The sequence below is a fragment of the Sapajus apella genome, unplaced genomic scaffold, assembly GCF_009761245.1.
Source record: "Sapajus apella isolate SASKATOON/1434 unplaced genomic scaffold, GSC_monkey_1.0 scaffold1, whole genome shotgun sequence".
Taxonomy (NCBI): Eukaryota; Metazoa; Chordata; class Mammalia; order Primates; family Cebidae; genus Sapajus; species Sapajus apella.
In genome coordinates, this window is record NW_022436941.1 from 11,058,280 (window position 1) to 11,085,438 (window position 27,159).

Genomic DNA, 27,159 nt, shown 5'->3' on the forward strand with positions numbered 1-27,159 from the left:
CAACACTTTCAAGCTCTTCTATTACCAGATGAGTATTACAGTATATACAACCTTTCACACATCACATTTGATGCACCTCTAACTCCATACATTCACTCGTTTTAATTCTAAATCAGCTGTTCACTGGATATTTCACTTACTCTGTGCAAGTCCCTAGGCTAGATGCTGGAGAAACTCACTCTGCCCTCATGCAGCTTACACACTAGTGGGTGAAACTGATCAGAAGCAATTAATAAGCAAATAAGTGCACAACTCTTTTAATAAGAACCACAAAGCAAAGAGAACATTCAACACATCATAATGTCATATGCTTTGTTCCTTATACAGGGTTTTAATTATGCTGACAGTTATAAGTTAGCAAAACAGCATTATCCTCAACAAAGCCAAACTCCTTTGAGGCAGTCACAGAAACTTTGGTCAGGTGAAATACAGACATGTTTCAGTGATACTTAGCCAATTTACTCTCAGTGTGGTTATCAGTTTATTCATGAAGTACAGTGTGTATGTGTGTGTGTTTCAGGAGGAGCTGGGAGGAGATGAGCAGATAGGGGATGGACAGCAGAAAAGAAAAAAAAGGGGGGGTTATAGAACTAAAATTCTTCCATCAGTTACAAAGGTCATTTTGCTTCATCCTTTAGATTTTATAGACCTAACACTACTGTCCTCACTGAGTAATTATTGACTATTGAAATATTAATATATAAACACTGCTTTACCATTATACATTCTTCATTTTCTTCTAGTTTATGTAGAAATGTACTCTCTTAATTTTTGTTCCTATAAAACGTACTTTTAAAATTTAAATTTAGGGTTAAAATATATAGTTCCTCCTCCACAATTACACGTTCATACATAGATTTTATCACATTTTTACCCATTTCCATATAAGAAAGTGCAGTTGGCCCTCCCTGTTTGTAGATTCAGCGTCTAGGGATCCAACCAACCACAGATTAAAAAAAAAATACTAAAAAAAAACACTACAACAATACAAAATAATACAAATAATAAAATAACATGCTATAATAATTATATAGCATTTACAATATATCAGCTACTATAAGTAATCTAGCGATGATTTAAAGCATATGGGAGGATGTGGGTAGGTTATATGCAAATACTACACCATTTTTCACAAGGGACTTTAGCAGCTGGTTGTTTTGGTATCTCAGGGAACAGGATGTGGGTACTGAAACCAATTCCTGCAGATATGGAGAGAAAACTTATGGGATTTAAAACAAAAGCATTGAACCGATATAATAAAAATACTTCCCTGACTTCAATATAATTTTCAAAGTAGAAATTGTTAGGTCTTCCTTTACTGACTTTGATTAAATGCTCACATCTTATTTCTATCACTTCCAAAGTATAAGAAAAAAATGCACAAACATTTTCTTAGAAAATGTTTCTTTTCTATTTTGGGGTGCTTTTGATCCACAGACCCTAAAATAAAGTTACCTTCTCTTACCAATCAATACTTCTAAACAATGAATGAATGCACAAAAATCCCATCGGGATCCTTACCTGCATCTCCTGACAAAAAGAAGCCAATGGCCCAAAGAGGATCTGGCACTGTTCATCAGCAGTGTATGTCATCCCTGGCAGCTTGGAGGGAACCATCACAGAATTGATACTCTGTGGATTTGTTTGTAGCAAGCAGTTACTGGCCTTTGACCTGGCAATAGGCAGGTATGTGTAAAATTTTTAAATAATGTGACAAGCTGATATGATTAGTTAGCATACAACAAGACACATTTTTATAATATAAAAAATATATTTTTACTTTTACTCTAAGCCCTTCATAGAAATTGAATACTCATAGAAATTACTGTATTTGTCAAAAATCATTTATTTACAATGAAGATAATCCTAATAATAATTTTCAAGTTAACAGAACTTTTTGGTGTATAAAACACATTCATATGAATTAACTCAGCTGATCTACATAACACTGTGAAGTGGGTGTTATTTTATGCATTTAATAGGTATACAAGCTCAGTATCAGAGTAATTTGCCACAAAGTAGTATGTGAATGTAAGAAATCAGCTATATTTGGGTAGTTAAAGAATGTATGGAAAGCATCCTTAGCTGAATATTAACAGTGTAGATATGTTTGTGCTTGACATTGTGATACAACTTTGTATAAAACTTTGTAATATATTTTAAAGTGGTATTTGATGTCATAGAAGTCCTGATTCATGTGAAGACAGCCATAAAAAATCATGTATGTTCCTTAGGAACTCATTAGGGCCTACAGAAGGGCTGCTGATGCAGCTACTGATGGTGTGTTTGAAATATCACATGCTCTGAGTGCTATTCTCTAGACTATTATGACAGGGAGTATGTGCAGACTATTTTGTACATATTTTAGAGCAAATATATGGTAATGTGGTAAACATTATAGTTTGATAGATTTCATAGCCATTTAATGGAAAAAATAGGCTTAACTATTTAAATGGTATAGAAAAATGAATACAGTTCATCTGTGCAGTGAATTTAGCAAGCTAGGCATTCCTGTATTTATCATTAATATTTGTTTTAGATACCTTAAGCATCTCACTAACTGCTTTGCATATTGTCTACTGCTTCAGGTGATCCTTCTATAATTAGAGAAATAAGTAAATAACAAGTGCTTTAAAGGAAAATTAGAACAATAGTAATATTTTTCATTAATTTTCCAACAAGAAAGAAAGTGTTACTGCCACAGAACGAAAAGTAGAGACTCCAGGGCTATGATAATGGTGAAAAGTACTTATTAATGAAAAATTATTCAAAGCATAGAAGTATTATAAATGAAAAGTCAAGATTTTGTTAGAGGGGCTCTGCTCTTCGTAAAAACAGATGTGCTGGGTGATGAACAGTGTGAATATTTTCACTCAGAAAAAATTGAAGAGGCAATTAAATACTGTGACAGATTTAAGAAATCATTATAACAATTTTTCAATCTTACAAATAATCTTAACTGTCCTTTTTGAAAAAGGTAGAAATTCAAAAGCAGATGGATTAAATAACATGTCCCAAACTATACCATGAGCCAATGGAAAAGCCAGGATTGGAATCCAAGTGCCTTCACTTCTACTCTGATTGTCTTTCCACTTTGCTACACTGGCTTCTCTAGTTAGAAAAGGAAACAGCACACATAAACATTCAAAAGGCAAGAACAATAAGTGACCTCCATACCTGAGAAATCGTTCCAAATCTTCTTTGCTGCATTGAGACCATGAAACGTCACCAAGATTTTGTCCTTTAATCCATTCACCAGACATGATATGAAGACCATCAGCACATGATGGGTGGTCATTGTCATGGTTAATGCCCATGCTGGTTTGGAATATGATAAAAATTTAAAGTTTACATTAAGCAAATGTTACTTTTAAGCTTTTGATAGCTGCATTTAAATAACGGTTAAAATACTTAAAATAATGGGAGCCAAATTTAAGGAAATTAATTTCAAAATAAAATTAGATTTCAGATTAAGTTACTTTTTAAATTTCGTTACCCAAATTTAAGGTAAATATATGTATTTAATTAAAAAAAATTCCTTAACCTACAAAATGACATGTTTAGATCCTTTATACTGATCTATATATTCTTCGCATAATAATATGTATGAAACTCAGAAATAATACATTTATATTTAACCACACTGGATTCTTGCTGTTGCCTGAGTCAAGTTTGCTTCAAAATTTGAAACCGCATCTTTTATCAAATTTGAAACCTCATTAATCTTTTAATTTCCTATGTCTGCACCATCTACTTCATTAGACCACCTTCTTCCTCTTTCTTACCTCATATAACACAAATTATCCTGGGAAACTTTCTGCATTCCTGGCCTTCATCTTTTTTAGTGAATCCCGAATCTGTTGAAACTATTCTAAAAGTCTGACTTATTTCTAAATAGATGTTCTAGAAATACCTTAAATTCAGTATGTCTAAGGCGGCCTTTCTTACTTTCAACTGTCTATTTACTCTTCTATTCTCTTTTTCTCTGGGTGTCTTTTTATGCTCTTGCTGGCCACTAAGTTCTGCCAAATAACGCATCTTCAAGTCATCATTTATTTTTGTCCTTTCCTGAATTATTGCACAGGATCTATTTTATTTACTGTTAGAGGCAAGCCCTGCCAATTCTACCTTCTAAATATTTCACTCAACTGTCATCTCCCTTCTATTCCTATTGTTACTATTAAAAATGATTATATAGTATCCTTATTATAGTGTATACAAAGTCCTGACAATGGCTATGGTGTTGTATCCCTCTCATCTTTACCACCATTCTCCCTTTTCCTACTCCTACCCTGCCCCAGTGAAATCTACTTAAAACATCATCTATCTATTCCATTCCTCTGTTTTCTCATTATCCAAATGACAATTTCCAGCTCTTTAACATGACACATAGCCCATTCATATTCTTCCACATTATTATTAGAATTTTTCTTCAGCAATACCAAATGACTTGCAGTTTCCCAAACATTATGTTGTTTTTTATTTTCTTGAAATTAATTGTTATTTAGCATATTCTAGGTATCATAAATCATATAAGGGAATGTATAAACTTGAGTTAAACAACCAGATAGGGTAGGATTGATTATAACATGCATTTTGCAGATACGAAGTAACTTGTCCAAGAATATACAATGAGAAATTGAAAAGTAATAATGTCTGAACTGAGATGCCTGGCTCTAGAACTCACGTGATTAACCATTCCACATTGGGCATGTATAAATTCCATCCCCCAACTCCATACCCTGTTTAAAGTACCTTTCCTTCAGCTTCTTTGCCCGAAGCTCAAATTCTACTTAATCTTCAACATTAATGCAGTTTACTTCTATCAGGTTTTCTTTCACTAACCCCTACCTCACCCATTTGTACTACCTCTTCTCCCCACCACAGGATTTTGTGAGCAATATTGTTACAGTGTTTTTTATATTACATTATAATTTTTTACTTTTGGTTGACTCTCTAAATTCTTGAGACTCTGTAACCAATGTTGAATCATGGGTTCAATGATCATGTAGAAAAAAAAATTATGTAGTCTCTTGTGACTTCTCATAATGAGGCCAGTAAAATATTTTTTTTGTGAATGAGGGTTAGTACTGAAGAAGTGGAGAAAAGTCAATTTTGGTACATGCAAAGGCTGAGATAATGGCAGGGTAGTCCATTTTTTTTTCTTCTTTCTCTGTTATGTTCTAGATAATAAAATTGTTTTCATAATGAAAAATTCACAAGAATATCTATATTGTGTTTTAAAACATGATATTAAAAGAACTGTTATAGAAATTGCTAAGGGAAATTATAATTTGACTGCCTATGTCTCCTCAAATTAAAATAAAAAGTTTTTAAACTACCAAACTGCCTTTTTAAGATAAATTATAAATTTGAATCCAAATTTTTATAATTAAATATGTTTTTGAGGGAAGAAGATAATATGAAAAGAATAAATAAATTCCACGTCATTAATGAATTAAGACTATATCACCATGCTAACTTTAACTATAAAATATTCTGCTCTAAATAAAACTAAAATACATTATTGACTATTACTTTTCACTTTTTGTGTTAGAAAAATTTATCAGTTAATCATATTTTTCTTTCCTAATCTAATTAATTTTTCAAATAGAGTCTGTAGCAACACATATTAATGGAATAACTGACAGAGAAAATAAGAAGATAAATGTTTTCATACTTTGAAGATAAAGAGGAAAAATAAGAGATTATTTGAAATAGGTATGAACCAGTTCAATTAAAATATTAGAGGTAGAGTAAAAAGATGTTGAAGTTAGAAAGCAATTTAATCTCTGTATCTTTCCCTTATTAATGTGACCAAAAGCAAGTTAAATAACAATATGTAAATGTGTCTCAGTTGCCATATTTGTTAAATATACTTTACTGACTGATTTGTTGGGATGACTGCATAAGCATGACATCTAGGGCCTGAACAGTGCCTGGAATACAGGCAGAATCCACAATGATCCTCTATACTGGGGAAATAAATCAGAGAAATTTTATTACATCATTCTAACTTGTCAAGAGATACATAAACAGTTTTATCAGTAATTGCATTAAATTTACTTTGCTGTATTTCCTTTCTTTAATGAAAGTGTAGACTTCAGAAAAACCAAGAAAATAACAACAGAAAGAATTTACTTAAATATTAAGTTAAAATAATAAACTATAGATATGGCATGATATCACAAATCAGTAAAAGTGGCTTAAATATAATTCTAACTGTATGGTTCAAATGCAGCCCATCAGTGTTCTGTATCCTCTCTGCCATTGATTCTGGATGTAGCACACATCACTGGCTGAACTGTTAATTAACAGCCATTTGCCATATGGAACGTGCTTGACTCTTCCATCTGTGGTGACATAATCTTTCAAACCATACACAAATGCTATTATTTTTCAAGGGTAACTAGTTTTTGTCAGAAATAACAAACCTTCCTAAATAATGTGTTCCTACAAGGGAAGGAAAGAGATTGCTTCCAAGATTTTGCAATTTGGACATTTTCCCACCAAAGTATAACAGGATTTTCCAAATATGGATGATCATTTTCCTTTTGGGATCCTGATCCTGATTTTCATGTAAGAAATTAGCTTCAGCCATGGAGATATCTGGTGATTCAAGCATTGTTTACCATTAGTTAAATTTTCCTAAAGCTATTTAACTCAGAAAAGATTTTCATTAAAGTGGGACAGGGCTTTTTTAATCACACATCTGGAATTGTCAGGAAACACTACTTAGCCCTGACTCTACATGTTTGAAATCAAACAATTAATTGTGCATTTTAACCTGTGCCAGCTACTATATTAACCACTGACAATGATAATATCACTTAATCCTCACAATATTCCCATAATATTTCTAATATCATGGCTTCCATTTTACAAATGAGGAAGCTGCTGAAGTTAATGCTGAAGCTGTGACTCAAACCTTGGCAGTTTGATGCTCACACAGATGAACCTCTAAACTACCACACAATAGTGCTTTTCTTTCTGGATCAAAACTCTCCAATTTTGGAGATGATTTATTGTTTTCTGAATAATTGTAAATGCCTCTGTTCTTTTAGCAGAAATACACCTCTACATGTGGAGCCTTGTAACCAAGCCACATGTATTGTATGGAAAACATTCTCTAAGTAAGACATTAGCAACACCTCTCCACACACTGCAGTTGAACTACATTTTAATAATCTCAGTTTAAATTCATTTTGACAAAGAGCCTTGGGCAAATAAACTCTTCACTAACATTGTACATGGTTGTCAAGTCAACTGAAAAAATATTTTTATCTTATAAAACTTCTCAACTTGTTTAAAAGTCTTTGCCAGGAGTTTTGTGATATCCTGCGGAAAGCTGGAGAAGCATTTGGATTTTGAAGATGGTCCCTTTTGATATTTAAAGAATTAGAGACAAGAAGCCTTATGAATCTACTCATGTTTTTTAGATAATTTGGAAAGGATCTGATTTGTAAACAGTAATACTTTAAAACAGTAGACTTTTTGTGCTGAATACAGTAAGCATTTTTATGACGTAGTATTTTCCACTAACGTCATATATGATTGAAATATTAATAAAAGAAAGAAACAAACTATTACAATGTCTTACTGGAAGTAGATTATATTTATACAAAATGACATTTAATTTCATATTTCTTAGAATTCAGTGAGTATCTCTAATTTGATATAATTTCACTATTATGTGTTCATGGAGAAAAATTCAGACATTAAGACACAAGATACTTCATATCATATTTCTCTTTATATTTTAAGCCATTTCAATTTGTACAAACAATGAAACGTACTTTTATTGGCAAGTCAAAAGGCTACATAAAAGCAAGGTAAAAAAATTGAGGTTAAAAGAAGAAAAGTAGAGGTATAAAAATATTCCTTTTGACTTTGCTGTGCATTATATTACAGGTGTATTTAATAATGCACATACACTTGTTGAGAACCCACTACTGTGCTGAGCTGGAGTCATAAAAACGAATAAGACTCCGTTCCTATAATCAAAGAGTGTGTTATCTGCTAGGATTGGAATACTATACTTTGCTCATGCGTAGCCAATGAAAGCCTGGATCCTGTTAGTCTTATATTCCTTAAACCTCTCCCACTTATCTGCCCCCTTTCACTGCTATTACTATTAACCAAAATTGGTGCTGATTCTTTCTACTTCTGGATTATTGTAACACCTGCCTGACTGTTGTCCTGCCATTTAACTCTTTGCCTTATTAAACCATGCTATTAACAGTGCTAGTTTCTTATGAGTGTACTAATACAAAAAAAGAAAAGGCTAGTTTCCTATGTAAAAACTTTTCATTTCACCTGGCAGGCAGAGATTTTAAAAATGTGAATAATGAACCACTTGCATCAGAATCACAGGGCACGAGGACATTAGAGTAGTTAAAATGCAGATTCACGGGCCTGTCCCCAACAAATTAAAAGAGAATATTTAGAGGTAAGGCCTAAGAAATGGCATTTTGACACATTTTCTAGATGATTCTTAATTACTCAAAATTCTGGGAAGCAATGATCTACAGAATAAAAGACATTTTTTATTCAAAACATCTGTAAGCTGATATAAATCCGATTTTCATAGTTAAGTCCAGCCTAACCTTTTGTATAGTTTCTTTCCATTAGAATACCTTCCATCCTAATCTGCGTTTACAGACTTTCTGCTTTTAAAAAGAATTCTTCAATAAATTGTAGCCCATCTTTATTATTATCTTTAACTTTTGTGACCTTCAAATGTATGGTATGTAAGACATGTCAGAACTGCCTTGTATTTCTGGTTAATTTAAAGTAATATATATATAAAATAACACTACCTAGAATGTATGTCTTCAGAGTACATATTTTGTTGAATATTTTATTAAATGTCTGCTAATTTATCAACTGATATAGGATCATAGAAACACCAAATATGCTGTCGTTAGAGATGTGAAACTACTGTGGCCTCTAGCCAACACAGAGAAATTGTGAGCCTAAAAAGTTAATAGATGATCTACTCCAGGAAGGTTTGCTTTACTCTAGGACATCCATTTGCCAAGAAACATTAGAGAATTGCAAACAAAAGCCAGTTCTTCCAAGGTCGTTCATTAGCTGGGTGATTTTTTTTCCCTCTTCAATATCCAAACCTACATTTGGAGAGAATGTGGTGTGGGAACATGTATGTTTATTGCAGCACTGTTCATAATGGCAAAGACTTGGAACAAACCCAAATGCCCATCAATGATAGACTGGATAGAGAAAATGTGGCACATATACACCATGGAATACTATGCAGCCATAAAAAGAATGAGTTCATTCCTTTGCAGAAACATGGATGAAGCTGGAAACCATCATTCTCAGCAAACTAACACAGGAACAGAAAACCAAACACCGCATGTACTCACTCATAAGTGGGAGTTGAACAATGAGAACACATGGACACAGGGAAGGGAACCTCACACACTGGGGCCTGTCATGGGGTGGGGGTTAGGGGAGGGATAGCATTAGGAGAAATACCTAATGTAGATGACAGGGTGATGGGATCAGCAAGCCACCATAGCACATGTATACCTATGTAACAAATCAGCATGTTCCTCACATGTATTCTAGAGCTTAAAGTAGGGAGAGCTGCCACAGGTATACTGGCTAAATTCTATGATAATTAACTTGGAAAAACTGCTCTCTACTCTACATAGTATCATTGTCTAAATAAAATATCAAAAACAAAAACCGCATTACTAGTGTACAAGAGTCTTCATGATAAGTAAATTTCTTGTCAACCTGGTTAAAAACCTCTAAAAGATATGAAATCATTCCAAGAAAGAACAGAACGATGAAAGGCCACTGAAGGCTGAAAATCTCCTTTTCATATTAAGTTATTTATAAAATAACTTCAATACTACTAATTATTGTTATCATTCAATCACTCTGTATTATGTGCCAATCATTATGCCATGACATTAGAGTATCACAAATCCTAACAATGAATCTTGAAATTAAAAACTATCCAAATTTTAGGAATAAGGGAGATGAATACAAACAGATTGATTTATCCAAATCTTGTTCATTAAGTAGCTGGCAGAACAAGAATTCAAGCTCAAGGCTGTATGTCTAATAATGCACTTTCCCTCTCTCCTATCCACTTAGGTAGTCTTTAACATTTACCAAGGCATTTGTGCCAGACGAAGATACCTGTGACACCTGCTATAGAAAATTCTAAGTACAATGGGGACAGTAAATTTAGATAGCCATTACCAATTTTAGTTGGTCAACAACAGTAACTACAAAAAATTAATTTTCAACATTTTAAAAAGTAATGGATTTCTAGAAGAGCATATTTGTTTTTTTGCCTGTTATAACAATTTATTATCATTTTTAATCTATTTCCCATTATAAAAGTCTTAGGGGACGATGTACTTCATATTTACTTATTATTTAGTTCTTTTTTTTTTTTTTTTTTTTTGAGATAGAGTCTAGATGTATTGCCCAGGCTGAAGTATAGTGGTATGATCTTGGCTCACTGCCGCTGCCTCCTGGGTTCAAGTAATTCTCATGCCTCAAGCTGGCATGTTGGTCAGACTGGTCTTGAACTCCTAAACTCAAGTGTTCCACCTACCTCAGCCTCCCGAAGTGCTGGAATTATAGGTGTGCTCCACCGCGAGCCATTGTACCTGATATTTATTTAGTTCTTAGTGTAGATCTAATCTCCTCTTAGAGCATATCCTCTCTTCTTAGAGCAGATATACTGCTGTACATCAATGGAAATGAGTGCCAAATTTTATTCACTTCTGAAAAGGACTCTTCTTGGAAGCTGAGAGAGAGTAGCCAAATCTAATGTATGCCTCCTGGGGCATATGCTAACTTCTTAACTACAGTCATCATGCTGTACGTTAGGTCTCCAGTATTTATTCATCTTATAACTGAAGGATTGTAACCTTTGACCAATATCTTCCATTTCCCTACATCCCACAGCTCCTGGTAACCACCATTCTGTTACTATGAGTTTGACTTTGTTTTTGGATTCCACATATGAGTAAGATCATGCAGTAATTGTTTTTCTGTGTCTGGCCTATTTCACTTAGCAAAATGCCCTCAAGGTTCATCTACATTTTTGCAAACAGTTGAATTTCCTTCTTTTTAAAGATGTAGCAATATTCCATTATATTTATGTATACATACACACATATGTATAATTCCATTTATATAATGAATATTCTATTGTATATATACATATATAATAATAATACATATATAGTGAATATTCCATTATATATATAGAATTCTGCTTACATAATGGAAAAAAATTGTGTGTGTGTGTGTGTGCATACACTCCCCTTACCCCACATTTTCTTTATACATTCATCTGTTGACAGACACAGGTTGTTTTTATACCCTGGCAGGTATGTTTGCCTGCCTATTGTGAATTAACAGAATTTCAGATTAAATATTCCTATTACTACAATTGCTAGATTTGGCCCTTCCACATTCATAACTTTAGGATTTGCAGGAAATAGTTGGACAGGCCTGTAACCCGATTTTAAGGTAGACTCATTGTAACTTAAATGGAATTAACTATTATACTTTCATACAGTTTATCTTAAATAGGAATTCAAAATATGTACCAAAAAGGAAAAATATATTACCATTATATTTGTATATCAATAAAACCATATTTTCTCATAAAATCGTATTACTTAGTCAAAGCAATTGTATTCCTTGAAATCTGATTCCTCTACCATGGGACTCAATTGCCTTATGTCCTGGACCTCAGGATGACCAACAGATGAGCATACATACAACAAACTTTTATTCACTCATACAGCAAATGTTTGAGTACTTATGACGTATAATACATTCAACTTTGTGCTGTGAGGGAAAAAATGTATTAGACATGAATCCTATTTTCACAGAGATTGTTATTCAGTTCAGAATCTATACATAGGTAAATATAAGTATAAATCAGTATATATCAAAATAATTTTAAGTGACAAATGTTATGTACAATAATCAGTTCAAGAGACTTAAAAGTGAAAACAGCCCAGATGCAGTGGCTCACGCCTGTAATCCCAGCACTTTGGGAGGCTGAGGAGGGTGGATCACAAGGGCAGGAGTTTGAGATTAGCCTGGGCAAGATGGTGAAACCCTGTCTCTACTAAAAAAACAAATACAAAAATTAGCCAGGCGTGGTGGTACATGCTTATAGTCCCAGCTACTCGGGAGGCTGAGGCAGGAGAATCACTTTAACCTGGGAGGTGGAGCTTACAGTTACCAGAGATCATGCCACTGTACTCCAGCCTGGGTGACAGAGAGAGACTCTGTCTCAAAATAATAATAACAATAATAATAATAATTAGCCAGGCATGGTGGTGGGCACTTGTAATCCTGGCTACTCAGGAGGCTGAGGCAAGAGAATTGCTTGAACCCAGGAGACAGAGGTTGCAGTGAGTTGCCACGCTGCCACTGTACTATGGCCTGTCCAACAGAGACTCCATCCTAAAAAAAAAAAAAAAAAAGAAGATAAAAAGAAAACATATTTCCAGCCAGGCTTTCAAATTTACTTTCACAAAAGTGATAGCATTTGTCTTGGCCATTGATAGGTAAGTAAAATTGGAATAGGTATAAATCAGTAGTGCTGGAAGGTGGGACAATAAAAAAGCCCAAAGAAAGCCACAGTGTTTGAAAATTGTGGATCATTTGCATTCACAAAATAGAGGAGTAGGTTGTAAAGTTAGAAAAATAGACTAGGGTCACTCCATAGAAGTCATGAATCTAAGGCTAAGGAATTTCAAATTCATTCATTAGGTTGTGACAGGCAAGTTTTCTGACATGCAGATTAGGACCACAGTTCAGGAAGCTGAGTCTTAATAATGTGTGACTAGATTAGAAAGATGAGGTAGTAAAGGACAGGATACCAGTTAAGTGGATACTACAAGAGTCCAAGCCTGGAGGAATAACAAGAGAAAGAATAGATTATTGAGATCGATTTCTCATCTGAAGAATGAGTAGAATTTGGCCACTGATTATGGAAGTAACTAAGGGGAGAAAGAGTTAAAGATGGTTGAGATGTCTCAACTAAAGGCTTTATGGCAATAATGGTGACAGTAAGAGAAACAGAGAATTCTGAAGAAGCAGGTTTGTAGCCTGGCCCTCCCCTCTATTCTATCCAGACACAATTTCTAGAGTAGTTAGTATGTATGTACACGTTATTGATTTCCAAGGCTTATTCATCACAAGACGTCTGTACTCTTGGTACTCTGGCAATCCTTAAAATTTTAGCAGGTACCCCAAATAGTTATTGCCTTCAAGGAGGTAACTTTGTATATTTATTGCCCCATTGGCCTTTTAGTTCTGAAGAAACTCCTGAATTGCCTACTTAGTGGAAAAACCATATCTCCATGCCAAAGTCTAATAATATATATTAGACCTTTTCCTCTGGTTCAAAAATCAAAACAAAAACCAAAAACACATACATTTTTGGCCATAAGAAAACATGCTTGATATTTTTATAATGACATGATATATAGGTAATTTCCCCTAACTCATATAATTTTACCCAATTCAGAATCCCTATGAAGTAGAGTCTAATTATTACATAAAGTTCTCAATCAGTGGGTAAGTGGTATATGTTTAATACAGTCTCTTTCAACATGTAAAAATATAAAACTCTGTTGGGGCTCTACTGGTTATTTTCTTGACTTTATCCATTACAAGTATAAGTTATAAATGTACAAATGTGCTGAGAATATGACAGTGAGCTAAGTAGACAAGATCTCATGTACAAACAGAAGAAAGAGACACAGGATAGAGAGTTACATTTTCAAAAGTTTTATGATTAAAATTAAGGAAGGCAAAGGGGAATAAGCCCAGGCAGTGGTTGTGCTTACAATTTTAAGAAATATTATCAGAAAGATCTCACTGAACCCTGATACATGAGTGGAGAACTAAAGAAGAAGAATGGGAGACAGCCATGCTGCTGCTCTGGAAAACTTTCCAGGCAGAAATGAAAGGAAAGGCAAAAGCCCTGAGGTGAGTGTTTGTCTCATATGTTTGAGTTTCAGCAAAGAGGCAATGAATCTGGAGTGCTGTTGGTAAGAGGGGAATGACAAGACTATAGGGAAGGAGGCTAGAACATGCAGAGCTTGGTAGGCTGTGGTGTGAGCTGGGGATTTTACAGAGTGAACCAGGAAGCTCTTGGAAGGTTTTGAGTAAAGAAGCCAGGCAATTTACTTTGCTGTAAGTGAATCTCCCTGACTCTGATTTGAAAACAGGCTATAGGAGGCAAAGGCTAAAAAGGAAAGATTATTAAAGAGGTTACTGTAATAGTCCAGATAAGAGACGTTGGTAGCTTAGTCCCAACAATTAGTAGGACAATTAGTGAGAAGTAATCAGATTCTGGATGGATTTTATGGTAGAGTCAACAGCTGATAAATTGAATGTGGACTATGAGAAACAGAGAGCACTCGAGGATAATTCTTTGGCTTTTGGGTGTCCCACTAGAAGGATGGAGCTCGATTTACTGTCATACGAGGACTTCAGGGGCAACAGTTTTAGGGCTGGGGTAGTCAATTTCTGCATGTGTGTACCAGAATAAAGTTTCACTTATGTGGACTTGTACATTTCAAAATACAGGGTATTCTTTTAATAAAAATTTGCCTGATAATTTATTGAATGTCACATGCAATATCAAAAAAACATTCTAAACAATTTGAATATGCGTGCAGCATCTGTTTTGAATCAAGTTTCACTGACAATCTATGCATAATAATACTTTACTAAGATAATAACTGTATTCAATCATTCACTTATTTTGATACCTATCAAGTGCCTAATATATACCAGGCACTGTCAAATGAATTAAGAATCCCATTATAAGCAAAAACAGGTATGGTTCCTCACTTCTTGAAGCTTGCAGCCTAATGAAATATATACCTAGCAGATGAACAAATGCACATTTACGAAGGAGGTGGTATCACTAAAATGCTTAATAGACTGACCTACAGAGCAGGCTTCCTTTAGAACATGGCTCTTGAGAGGGTATATGAACTATGAGCAGGAGGCGATCATTAAGCTAAACTTAAAACATAAGTATAGTCCAAGTAGAGGAACAGCATGTACTTAGGTCCTGCAGTGTAAAAGAACATGGTACTTTTTATTTTAAGTTCTGGTGTATATGTGCATGATGCACAGGTTTGCTACATAGGTAAATGTGTGCCATGGTGGTTTGCTGCACCTGTCAACCCATCACGTGAGTATGAAGCCCAGCACGCATTAGCTATTTTTCCTGATGCTCTCTCTCCCAGTCCTTCCTGCTGGGCCCCAGTGTGAGTTGTTTACCTCCCTGATTCCATGTGTTCTCATTGGAACATGGTACTTTGGAAACTGTAGGAACTCTAGTGCTGAGAATGAAAGGGAGTGTGGAATGAAGTACGACTGAGGAGATAAGGTAGGGACAGATCATCCTCAGCCAGCCCAGAAGTAAGCTGAGTAAAGTTAGCTAGGAGAACTCTTCCATGTTTTTGGCATAGCACTGTCATTAATAACATGGGCTTTGGATTTGGACAGACTTGGCTTTGATCATGTATTCAGGCACTTATTAGCTGTGTGAGCTTTGGCAATCGTCTCTAAAATAGTATTTTTAGATTGCCTTCCCTCTTTAGGTGGGAGCAGAAGTCTTTGGCCTCAATGTGCTAAGCCAGTGCAAAATTCTGTACATCAATAAATGTCCAGATTTAGCAAGGTCAGAAAATGGTCATGGGATTATGCTACTAATAAGTATATTTAAAATTATTATTTCCCAGATAATTTATATTTTTTACAATATGTTAGACTTGGGGCTAAATTTTCCTAAAACCATACACAATAATGCAAGAGTCACTTCTGGTTGGAATCCACAAAGATAATGGAGTTATTTGTAGACATAACGGAAAAAAAGCCTATGGGGTGTGTGTGTGTGTGTGTGTGTGTGTGTGTGTGTGTGTAAAAGTATAGTATGTTTATATAACAAAATAAGATACCACTAAATATTTGTACAAAAGAACAACTTTTATTATTTGCAATGAATGCCATAGGATTATGTCTATGTGCTTCATGAATAAAAAGGACAAAAATATGCAAGTACAAGCCACCTTTCAGGCCAAAAATAAAAATTGATGGTTTTCTAGCAACTCAAATGCAACTTCCTAGTGCAAGAGTGACTTAGACTGAACAGCAACTGTCACATCTCCTATGTGGCAGGGCTACTCAGAGTGTGGTTGGTGCACTCGCTGCCATTTGATAAACTCCTTTTGTTACTGATTTGTATCCTGATAAGTAGCTGCTGCTAGAATGTGAATCAGCTACATCACTAAGCACACAGTATACTTCAGCTTTTTTTTTTTTTTCATGTCAAGACTTTCAGTGAAGGAAGCAATGTGCTATATGCTGGCATAGAGCCCCATCTCATCACACACCACACTTGAGTAGTAAGATCACTTATTGAGCAGTTAATGCAAAATATGATTTTCATGGATAGAAATTTACTATGTACACTAAAGTAAATTCTAGAGGGCTTAAAGTGTTAAACAGTGAGAGGAAGGGAGAAAGAGAGACAGAGTGAGAGAGATAACATAAGACAAGTATATAAAAATGTGTTTCCATAATTTTAGAATGAGAAAGTACTTGTAATTGTAAAAACCTAAAGAAGAAATTATAAAAGTATGAAATTTGATGATTAAAAAAATCTACAGGATATAAACATTAAAAATCAAGATTAAATCACTTATGATTAGGAAGAATCTTGACAACACACTTAATGAAAAGATGACATTCATATCAAATAAACTAAAAAATTAATCTCTATCAGTTTCAATTTTCTCATCTGTAAAATGACAAGCATGACAATACTTAGCTCCAGATTTCTTATGCAATTGGATTAGATATGAATGCACAGTATTTAGCACAGTACCTGCTAATGAAAGAATACACTGTTGTTTTTATTAAAATCCCTTTGGCAAGTCAACACAAAATACGAAATTTTGAAAGTTTAAAAATATTCTGTAATTGTGCAGTAAAGAGTTAACAAGTTTGAGTAGTCCAAAACCTGCATATTCCAAAGAACTATTTGGTCCTTGCCTGACTCCTAGGAAGTAACCTCTAAGTCCTTGGCATATCCCTCCAAAGTATCTTTGACAAGAAGAACATCTTTGTTTATCTTGAGGCCTTCTACCACGATGGTTTTTGCTAACAATGTAAATTTATGGTGGGGGACTAGGGCCAGGTTAACCTCTGGAGGGGATGGAGACTGAAGGCTTGCCTTGTGGGAAGTCAACCAAGTCTACATGTTCAAACTCCAGTAAGATCCCTGGATATCAAGGCTCAGGTTAGCTTCCCTTGTTGCCAATACTTTGTGACGATTTCACACATTGTTGCTGGGAGAATTAAGCACTGTCTGTACAACTCCACTGGGACACAACAACTGGAAGCTTGAAGCCTGGTGTCTCCTGGACTGTGGCCTATGTGACTTTTTCCCTTGATGATTTTAATTTATATCCTTCCATGGTAATTAACTGTGACCATGAGCAAAACAGCTTTGCTGAGTTTTCTGAGTTATGCTAGCGAATCAACCCAAGAGTAGTCTTTGGGACTCTTCTCCCAAAACATAGCAATCTAATAACAATTAATCTATTAATAAGTTATGGCCAAAAATGAAAATAAAATCCCTTTAACAAACTGTTGTTCATAAAGATCAGATAAAATATAGTGGATATAATAAATATGTACATATATATGAATTCAATAAACTGTCAAATTCATGAAAAATTTTCTAAGGATTTTCATTCACAAAAATAAAGTTTTAGACTTCATCACATTAAATTATGAAGATACCAATTATATTTGACAAATATGTGTTAACTCAGCACTACCAGTAAAAACATTTCTTGTCAAAAATTGTGATTACCAGGAAAATAACTCCTACACTTTAGTGCTTAGACCACAAAATTGTTTTGAAATGCAATTTTTAAACATTGGCTTAAATAATTTATTTCCTCTTTCTTACTGTAGATTTTAATTTTCACTTTTCTATTTAATTATATAGTTTTAAGTTGATAATTTGCCAAAGGAAGATTTCAATACATTTTGGCTGACATTGTTTTAGATTCCTTTGCACTAGTAAAAGAAAAAATGTTTGCCCTCTTTATATACTCAAGTCTTCATCCCCAAGAGTCATTTCTTTTAATACATAGTAGAACATATTGATTTTTCCAGCTATATGTTAACTTGTTCTGGGAATTTCTAGATCTGTTCTGAAACATTTTATATGTGATTATTTTACATGTAATTTCCTTGAAGTTTACATGGAATCATTCTGTTATTCTAAGATTGCGAGTTGCAGAATGATATGATGTCATAGTTCGTTTTTAGTTTCTAGAAGATGGTTTTCACTTACATAATTTAACACAAAAAAAGAAAAGGAAATTCAAAAAGAAAAAGAAAAATATAGGATTAAAGAGTTTCACTTAAGTAGCTAACTCTTAATCATACCTCTAAGTAAAAGGGCTCTGTGTGTATATGTGTTTGTGTCTCTGTAATATGTGCATGCACAATGGCATGTGCATAGAATCTGTAGATGTCATTATTTAACATCCATGAAGACTTTCCCCACTGGAGAGATTATGAGCATATAGACATTTTTTCTTATAACCTTCTTTCTTTATTTCTTCTTACATTGTGCCTTATATCTTATACTGTATGATAATGATGACATAATTTATATAGATAAATTTCTTCCTATTTGTTTTTTATAAACATGACATTATTGTGACTGCTGTTTTTTTTCGCTGTCTAGCATGGAGAAAACACCAGCCACTACTTTTGAGACAAATATTGCTTACTGCTATGAAGAATTTTTGGTAACAGAGTAGTTCAACATATATCACATCCTGGTCCTAGTCCATCAAGTATTACACATACCTTTGGCACATCTCTATTGATTTTGGGTACAGCTCTATAAAAGTCAAATAAAATAATATTTTGGTACCATTTGAGCTATTCCAATCTGAGCTCCTGGTCATAAACCAACTACATAAAGCTAAAGTGTCTTTTCCTTAAATTACCTCATTTAGTTTTTGATTTAAATAGTGGTAGCTCCATGGTCAACAGTTTAGATGTTAATAAATTAACCTGTATTGTGTTTGATTCCCTTAATTAGTATTTTTCCTACATTTTAGAATACAATGAATATTGGAGAAATTAATTTTGCATATCTGGTTTTAAGCATATCTGTTTAAAAATATATTTTTTAAAAGTAAGCTCTACTATTGAGGGTACTTGACAAAATTATTTAAAATCTGCAGAAATATACACTGTATATCAAGGTGTTACTGCATAGCTCAAGAGCAAAAATCATAATTATTAATAAATCTGTATTTTATGAGAATTATATTTATGATTAATTTACATATAGCTTCTTAAAATTATTAATGTTTTTCTTGCCTCTAGACATTATTCTCAGCATTTTTTCCTTTAAATGATGCCTATGATTTTTTCATAGGTTTTATGACTAAACTGGAAATACCCTTCAGTTATCGAAATTGTTTTGGAATTAAGGGTCTATAGCCTATCATTCCTAGAACAATATATTAAACAAGATTATTGCACTGTACACTTTCCATAAAGAATGATGATGTTAAGGTATATTTATCTTTTTTTTTAAGTAAATAATTAACTCTTCTTTTTCTTGGTTATTTGACTGAAGACTGAAAGCCTGTATGGGAGAATATGAAAGGATATTTGGCCCTTGAACAACATGGGTTTGAACTGTGTAGGCCCACTTATAGGCAATTTTTTTTTCAACTAAATGAGGATCAAAATTGCAGTGTCTGCAGGTTGCTAACCTTGCATATATAGAGGACAAACATCTCAAATAAGTAGGTTTCACAGGGCCAACTGCTGGACTTGGATGTGCATGGATTTGAGTATATGTAGAGACCAATCCCCTGGCAAATACTGAGGGACAACCGCATATTTATACATTTAAAAATGGTGTCATCAAAAATCAATTACTTGAAAGTTACTAGGAGAGTGCACTTTAAGTTCTCAACACAAAAAAATGCTAAGTATGTGAGGTAATACTTATGTTAATTTGCTAAATTTTGCCACTCCACAGTGTATACACATTTTGAAACATTTCCATGGGGTAAATTTTGATCAATTACAAAAATTAAAAATCAATTGCTATTGATATTGTTCTATTTCTTAGGCTGGGTTATGGATACTTAGCTATAGCTATGTTTAATTTTTGATAATTCACAGAGCTATCTGATCACAATTTGATCACTTGTGTTTATGGGAATAACTTTTTAAATTAACTACTGTCATGTCCTATGTAAACTGTTTCTTCTAAGCTTTCATTTACCAATCAAATTCCACTGCCAACTAAAACTTTACTCAACTGCCTACAGACTCCAGGAATATAATGAAAATGAAGTGAGCTGGGTATACCATACCAGAGTGTTGGGGCCTCTGATGAACTGAGAAAGACGGGTCTAATTTAAGGGGTACAGATACTGCCCAGCTCCTAGGAATGGCTGCCATGTGAGACTGTGGATTGAGTGTTACCAGGTCTGCAAATCTTACTTTTATGTCAAATTTATACTTTTTTAATGTTGGCAACTAATTCAATTTTTAAACACTGAAGGCCAAACTAAATATGTCTTTAACTAAAGGGTCCTCCATAAAGATCACCTCCCTGAGTAGGGCCTCACTAAATCTGAGTCCAAATAAAACACTTTCATTTGTACTGCTGATATTGCCAGCAATTAGGAAAGCCTGCATTCAAAATTAAGTCTGATTCCCCAACCCGTGCATTACTTTTTTTTTGAGATGGAGTCTTGCTCTGTTGCCAGGCTAGAGTGCAGTGGCACAGTTTTGGCTCATTGTAACCTCTGCCTCTGGGTTCAAGTGATTCTCCTGCCTCAGCCTCCTGAGCAGCTGGGACTACAGGCATGCACCACCATGACCAGCTAATTTTTGTATTTTTGGTACAGAAGGGGTTTCAACATATTGGTCAGGATGGTCTCCATCTCTTGACCTCATGATCTGCCCACCTCGGCCTCCCAAAGTGCTGGGATTACAGGCATGAGCCATTGCTCCAGGCCACCATTTCTACTTTAATAAACTTCCTAAAAATATGATCATAGTTTTATGTAATTTGAATCCTAAACTAATCTCATATCAAAGGTATATCCCTGTTCACAGATGAGGAATCTAGGCCCTAAGATAACAGACAACTTAATGTAGAATTACGGAACAGTTTGACCTGAGTTGAATGGTTTGAGTTCAAACCCCTCACTCCAACAATTACCATTTTTATAATTTCAGGACGGTAAATTAATTTCTCTATATTTCAGTATTTTTCCTGAAAAATGAGCACACTAATAACACATCACAAAATTGCTGTGAGTATATACAAAGCACTTAGAAACATGTCTGGCAAATATTAATAGTAAATAGTATATAAGTGTTGCTATTATTAATTATTGCTATTAATTTCAGTGAAAAGAAAATTAGAATAATAATTACCTCCTTGGGTTTGTATTAAGTGAACTAATCTATGTAAAATATTTATAACTGTACCTGAGACATAGTTAATATTCAATACATGTTAATTATATGTATAATTTCATTCTCTTTCAAGTACATTACATCTAAATCACATGGATTAATTCCTTTACTTGCGCCTGGTAATAATGAATATAGGTACTACCATAAGCTGGAATTACTTTCATTTGTACTGAGTGAATGTTTGAAAGTTTATAGCTTTGTAGTCTTATGATTATAGAAACATTTGTATCATTTAAAAATGTGTAGTGAGATCAATCATGCACTATGTAATGACTGTCTTGATGGAGATTTTAATAATGTATTAAGATTTTTTTCAAAGAAGCAGGAATAGCTGCAACACTCAAAAGATATTCTTTAAATGTAGTCGGTCTTCACCCCTTCTTGTCTCCCTAGTTTTTCAAAAACTTGAAGCCCAAAGAAAAAATCAGAAGTTATCCATGTAATTCAATAACTTGAATTACAAAGTTATATGCTAACATATTTAACATAGTCATGATTTTTACTTACTTGTGACCCATTTCATGAGCAATCGTAAAAGCAAGATTCAGGCCATTGTCTTCAGCAATAATACATTTTCTCTTTTCGCTACACATTCCACTCAAGTAAGCTATACCTAAAAAACACAAACATTAATTATTATATGTCTGAATGAATATGCAAATGTTTATACTAGTTATTAGCAGCAGGTTGAAAATGACAGTTGTCTCAACTAAAATGTCGATATTAATCTGTGAAATCTAGCCCTAATACATGAAATTTTAGGGGCAAGCGTTTATGTATAAGCCAGGCAAAAAACTGCTCATATCCTTTTCAATTTCATATTTTAGCTAAAATTATTTTACCAATTATCAAATTCTCAAAATGAATAATATAAGAATATATGTTATAAATACCAATTTCATCATCATGTAAGACAAATGAACAGTTACAACTTAGAAAATGTAAATAAAATAGCAATGATTATTTTAAATATAGTCAATTACTGTGAAGAACATAGTTTCAGAAAAACAATGCAAAATAAACTACATATAAGGCAGTCTTGAACTTGAATTTATATTTTGGATAAATACAATTGTTAAATTCTATTCATGAAACACTATTTTAACTAATATGGCATAGACCTATATCATATTTGAAATATTAAAAAGGTTTAATTTGAAAATTTCTTTGCTAAATGGTATGTTGCATAGTATATGATACTGAAATATTGCTTAAAGTAAAAATTTTAGCAAGATAATTTGATCTTTTGAAAATTATCAGCAAAAATGATAATATTTAAACTCCTTGATATTCTGTAGTCAAATATTTATGTCCCATTTTACAAATTAAGACATATACTTGAATAATGATCATTTCAGAAAATAAATTGTAACCTACCAACTGTAAGTTTTCATATTATTTTTAAATAACAAAAATTATTATATCAATTATTTTTGATACATTGTATGTTCTCTATTTCCCATATCCTTATAAATTAAATTTTGAACTCCTTTTATAGATGAAGATATTTAGGCCTAGGAAGTTCTGATTTACCAAAGACCACATAATTACTAAATATGATGGAATGTGGATTTAATTTCACCTTTGAATCCATCTGCTGGAGGTTTATTTTGTTTCTGAAAAAAATTTAATACAGAGCTTATGCTAATTAAAGATGGTCAATTGACTGCCTGTGACTTTTTTTCTCTCTCCAGAAACAAAATATAATGGTAAGAAATAATGTAAATAAATTATTTTAATACAATTTTAAAAGAATAAATCATCATGCCCATGTTGGGCAAGTTAGAAGATTCATGAAGAATAAGAACAGATCTAGTGAAAGCTACAGCCTAAATGACAAGAGGAAGATTTTTGATGAGAAGAGAATTTCTGCATGGGGTGGAACTCCAGAAAGGCTCAAGACTGAGGCACACATGGTCTAGGGAGAAGCATTGTAGGTGGGTTGAAAACGGAGATTAGCTGAAAGTATACCTGACGTTCTCAACAACTCATTTAAATCTTCAAGCACAATGTCAAGGCCTGTTATTCACAAGCCTATCAGGAAAGTAGAGATGTAATAATCTTTAAGCAAAAGGTAGTATAAACATATTATTTTTAGAAATATAACTACATGAAGAAACAGCAAAAAGATGAAATACACTTATGGATGTAGTTTTTTATATCTTTATAAATTAAAATAGATTTTATAGAAATTTATCTACAAATAGAGGAAATGACTTCTTAATGAACGGGTAAGTAGATGGATGGATGGATTGATGAACAGACAGATGATAAGCTCAGTTACTTCATTTGGCTTACTAAGATAAATTACTTCAAGGTTAAATCAAGACAAAGTAGGACAGAAAGATAAAGATAGGGACAGAAAGGGACTGGGAAAGGAGAAGAGGAGGGGAGAAGGAGAAAATCATATTCCTTTATCTATTACAGTTCTATTAAGCAACAAATGAAATAAAAACTTTTTAAAATTTGATTTAAACATAAAAGATAAGAAAAAGGGAGGATAAAAAAATTTACTCTAAATAGAGTATTGAAAGTTATAGCATTTGGAAATAAAATAATAAGAGATTAAATGTTCCCCCAAATACTAAATTAAATTCACTATAATTAGCATGCTGCTATCTTTGATCAGTACAAATTTGCCCTTAAGATTCCCATATATTTTGCCACTTCTTTCACCACAGCTAAAAGAGTCCCACCACCTTGTTCAGATTTAAACTCAGCTAATATGCGTTATCATGTCATTTACATGTTTGTCACATGGACTAGGACATATAAAATTCAGTCACTTTAATGATTTTTACATGTCTTCTCCAGTATTCATTCTAATGTCATACTTTCCCCACATAAAAATGGTACTGCCACTTGTTTGTAATTTTTATTTTTTCTAATGTCTTACCATATTTGCATTGACTAGGATTTTCAACATACTATTGAAATATATGGGCAACACTAAGCTCCTTGTTTTTCCTTCTGAGTTTAATAGAAATATTTACAGTTTCACAGTTGCATATGATATTTTCTGTAGGTATTCATGGAATATTTTATTAATTTAAGGAAAATACTTTCCGATATCATTGTATGTCTGAGTGAAAAAGAAGAAAACATGATTTGATATATGGGTCAAAGGTGAATGGAAGTTGAATAGTAATTTTTGGAAAAGAATAAAAGGATTGGAATAGCCACTTAGGGAAATATGAAAGAGCTGAATAAGTTCTATAGGAGTGCTTAATGTAAATGAGTCAGAAAATATGTTGCTTCAGCTGAGGAGTGCATGAGTTTGGAATAGCACTAACATAGTACTCAGCTGAGTGATATTCAACCTGGTGGCTGAAACAAGAGTAAATTTAGATTCAACTTAGGTTGTGGTTTTGTAGATCAGGTGTAAAGATCACAAGGTATAAAAGTTGTCAGTAAAGTTGAAAGTGAAAGAAGGCATAACACTTATATGGATCTATGGGGGATGAGTAAAGAAGTAAGATTAGAGGGAGCCTGATAATTTGGAGAAAAGAATACAGTGGTGAAGAGAATAGAATCATCAATGATGAAAAGAGCAGACATTTTACGAAAAAGTACTGGAGACTGCAATCAGGGAGTGAGCATTAGGGATTTAAGATTTCAGAGAGAAAGTTCTAAGACATGACTAGGTATTGTCACAAGAGTAAAGACAGGTGCAGGTAGAGGTCATCTAGGTTGAGATCAATAATTATTAAATAGTGTTGGGTGAACCAATAATATAAACATGAAATTGCACATGATCAGAAAGAACTTGGGACAGTGGGAGGTGACCAACATCCATAAGAAATGTGGGTTAGAATCAAGATTTATCACAGCTTTAAATTGCTAAAGCTCAAAAACTTCAAGATCAGAGAGATTTGGGTTTAGAAACAGCAGTGGGGAGCAGAAGGAATGTGACAAGTATACAATCTTTGTTTCCTCCTTGTTCCAGCCCTATGATACAGGGTAAGAGAAAGAGGGAACAATGGCCTCTCTTGGAACTCGAGACGATAGAAACCCATAATCACCAGGTTATAGGAAATCAATAACTATCATGTGGTCATGCAAAAAAATATGATGATACAGGCAACAGTTTATAATATAATGACATGTTTATGCAATAAAATGTAGATATATACAAAATAATATAAAATATTCAAAAATGATTAGTGCATATTTACACAGGTATGATTACAACTATGTATCAAAAACATCATGCCATCACATATTCATATGAACAAAAAGATACAGTTTTATCATGAGAAAAGTAAAGTCTCATAAATATGATAATCATGTCTTCGAAATTTGAATGGTAATTAGTAGAACCTCTTATAGACTAGGGTGTGGTCTGTAAGACCAAAAATGGCCCAAAAGAAAGCTTAAAATGGCCATCTCCTCCTATTTTTATTTTACCAAAGTGTAAAGTCAGAATCTTCATTTGAGACTCCGATAAATTTAAGTTCCATTGTTCTTAGATTTGAAACACTAAGGAATTTTTCTTTGATTTGAAAGTTATGGAGAATGATTGTAACCACACTAATTTAAATGACTTACATTATTCTGTTTAAAAGCCTAGCTGTTCAGTTCAAGGACCCACATGTTTGTTATTATAATAAGAGATGGGGTTAAGGGGCAAAGGATTTAACACAGGTGTTATTTAAAGGTAGATGTAATACAGACCCTTTTCAAAGCACAATTTTTTTGAGACAGAGTCCTGCTCTGTTGCTTAGGCTGGAATCCAGTGACGTGATCTCGGCTCACTGCAACCTCTGCCTCCCAGGTTCAAGCGATTCTCCTGCCTTAGCTTCCCAAATAATTGGGATTACAGACACCCGCCATCATGCCTGGCTACTTTTCTTGTATTTTTAGTAGAGACAGGATTTCGCCATGTTGGCCAGGCTGGTTTCGAACTCCTGACCTCAAATGATCCACCCGCCTCAGCCTCCCAAAGTGCTGGGATTACAGGCATGTGCCACTGCCAGCTCAAAGCACTGTTTTAATACAAAAAATCCTGGAAATACAAAGCAAACAAAAACAACCTTCTAATTTCTCACCTAAAAATGAGTCAAGTCATGTACAAGAAGTCAACTGAACCTCTCATCAGAAAACAAAACACATCCTGTGACACACCTCATAAGATAAGAGACTCCTAAAACCCTACGGGATGCATTTTCCAGTAATGGAACTAATGGAGAAATCACAGTTTTTATGTGATGAGATGGATGCATTCCAACAAAACTAAGTCTTTGGGCTCCAGAAGTAGTGTTTTTAAGCACTAGCTAGGCTACCTGAGTTCAAAATCCAGGCATTCTTGGTACAAATTCCTGGCACAGCTCTAGGTAAAATACTGATCCTATGACTGTACTCTATGGCTCTTACTATTATTTGAGGCCTAATGGAACAAAAAAGGAAATACATGACAAGCAGTAAAGGTGCAATGATGAGGCATATGACTTTAAGAGTATGATTTTGGCTGGGCATGGTGGCTCATGCCTGTAATCCTAGCACTTTGGAGGATTGTAATCCTAGCAGCTGTAATCCTAGCACCCTCAGCCTCCGAAGATCCTAGCACCTCGGAGGCCG

General features: G+C 33.8%; 1 protein-coding gene across 3 annotated transcripts in view; it reads right to left on the minus strand.

The window, feature by feature from the left end:
• ADAMTS19 (ADAM metallopeptidase with thrombospondin type 1 motif 19) overlaps window positions 1–27,159 on the minus strand; it is a 242,712-nt gene that overhangs the window by 111,851 nt on the left and 103,702 nt on the right. For all 3 annotated transcript variants that reach the window (XM_032261509.1, XM_032261570.1, XM_032261621.1), the window contains exons 8-10: window positions 22,090–22,195; window positions 3,178–3,318; window positions 1,522–1,672 (exon numbers count right to left, since the gene is read on the minus strand). In XM_032261509.1, the coding sequence (XP_032117400.1) occupies window positions 1,522–1,672; window positions 3,178–3,318; window positions 22,090–22,195 (398 nt within the window). The remainder of the gene's footprint in view (window positions 1–1,521; window positions 1,673–3,177; window positions 3,319–22,089; window positions 22,196–27,159) is intronic.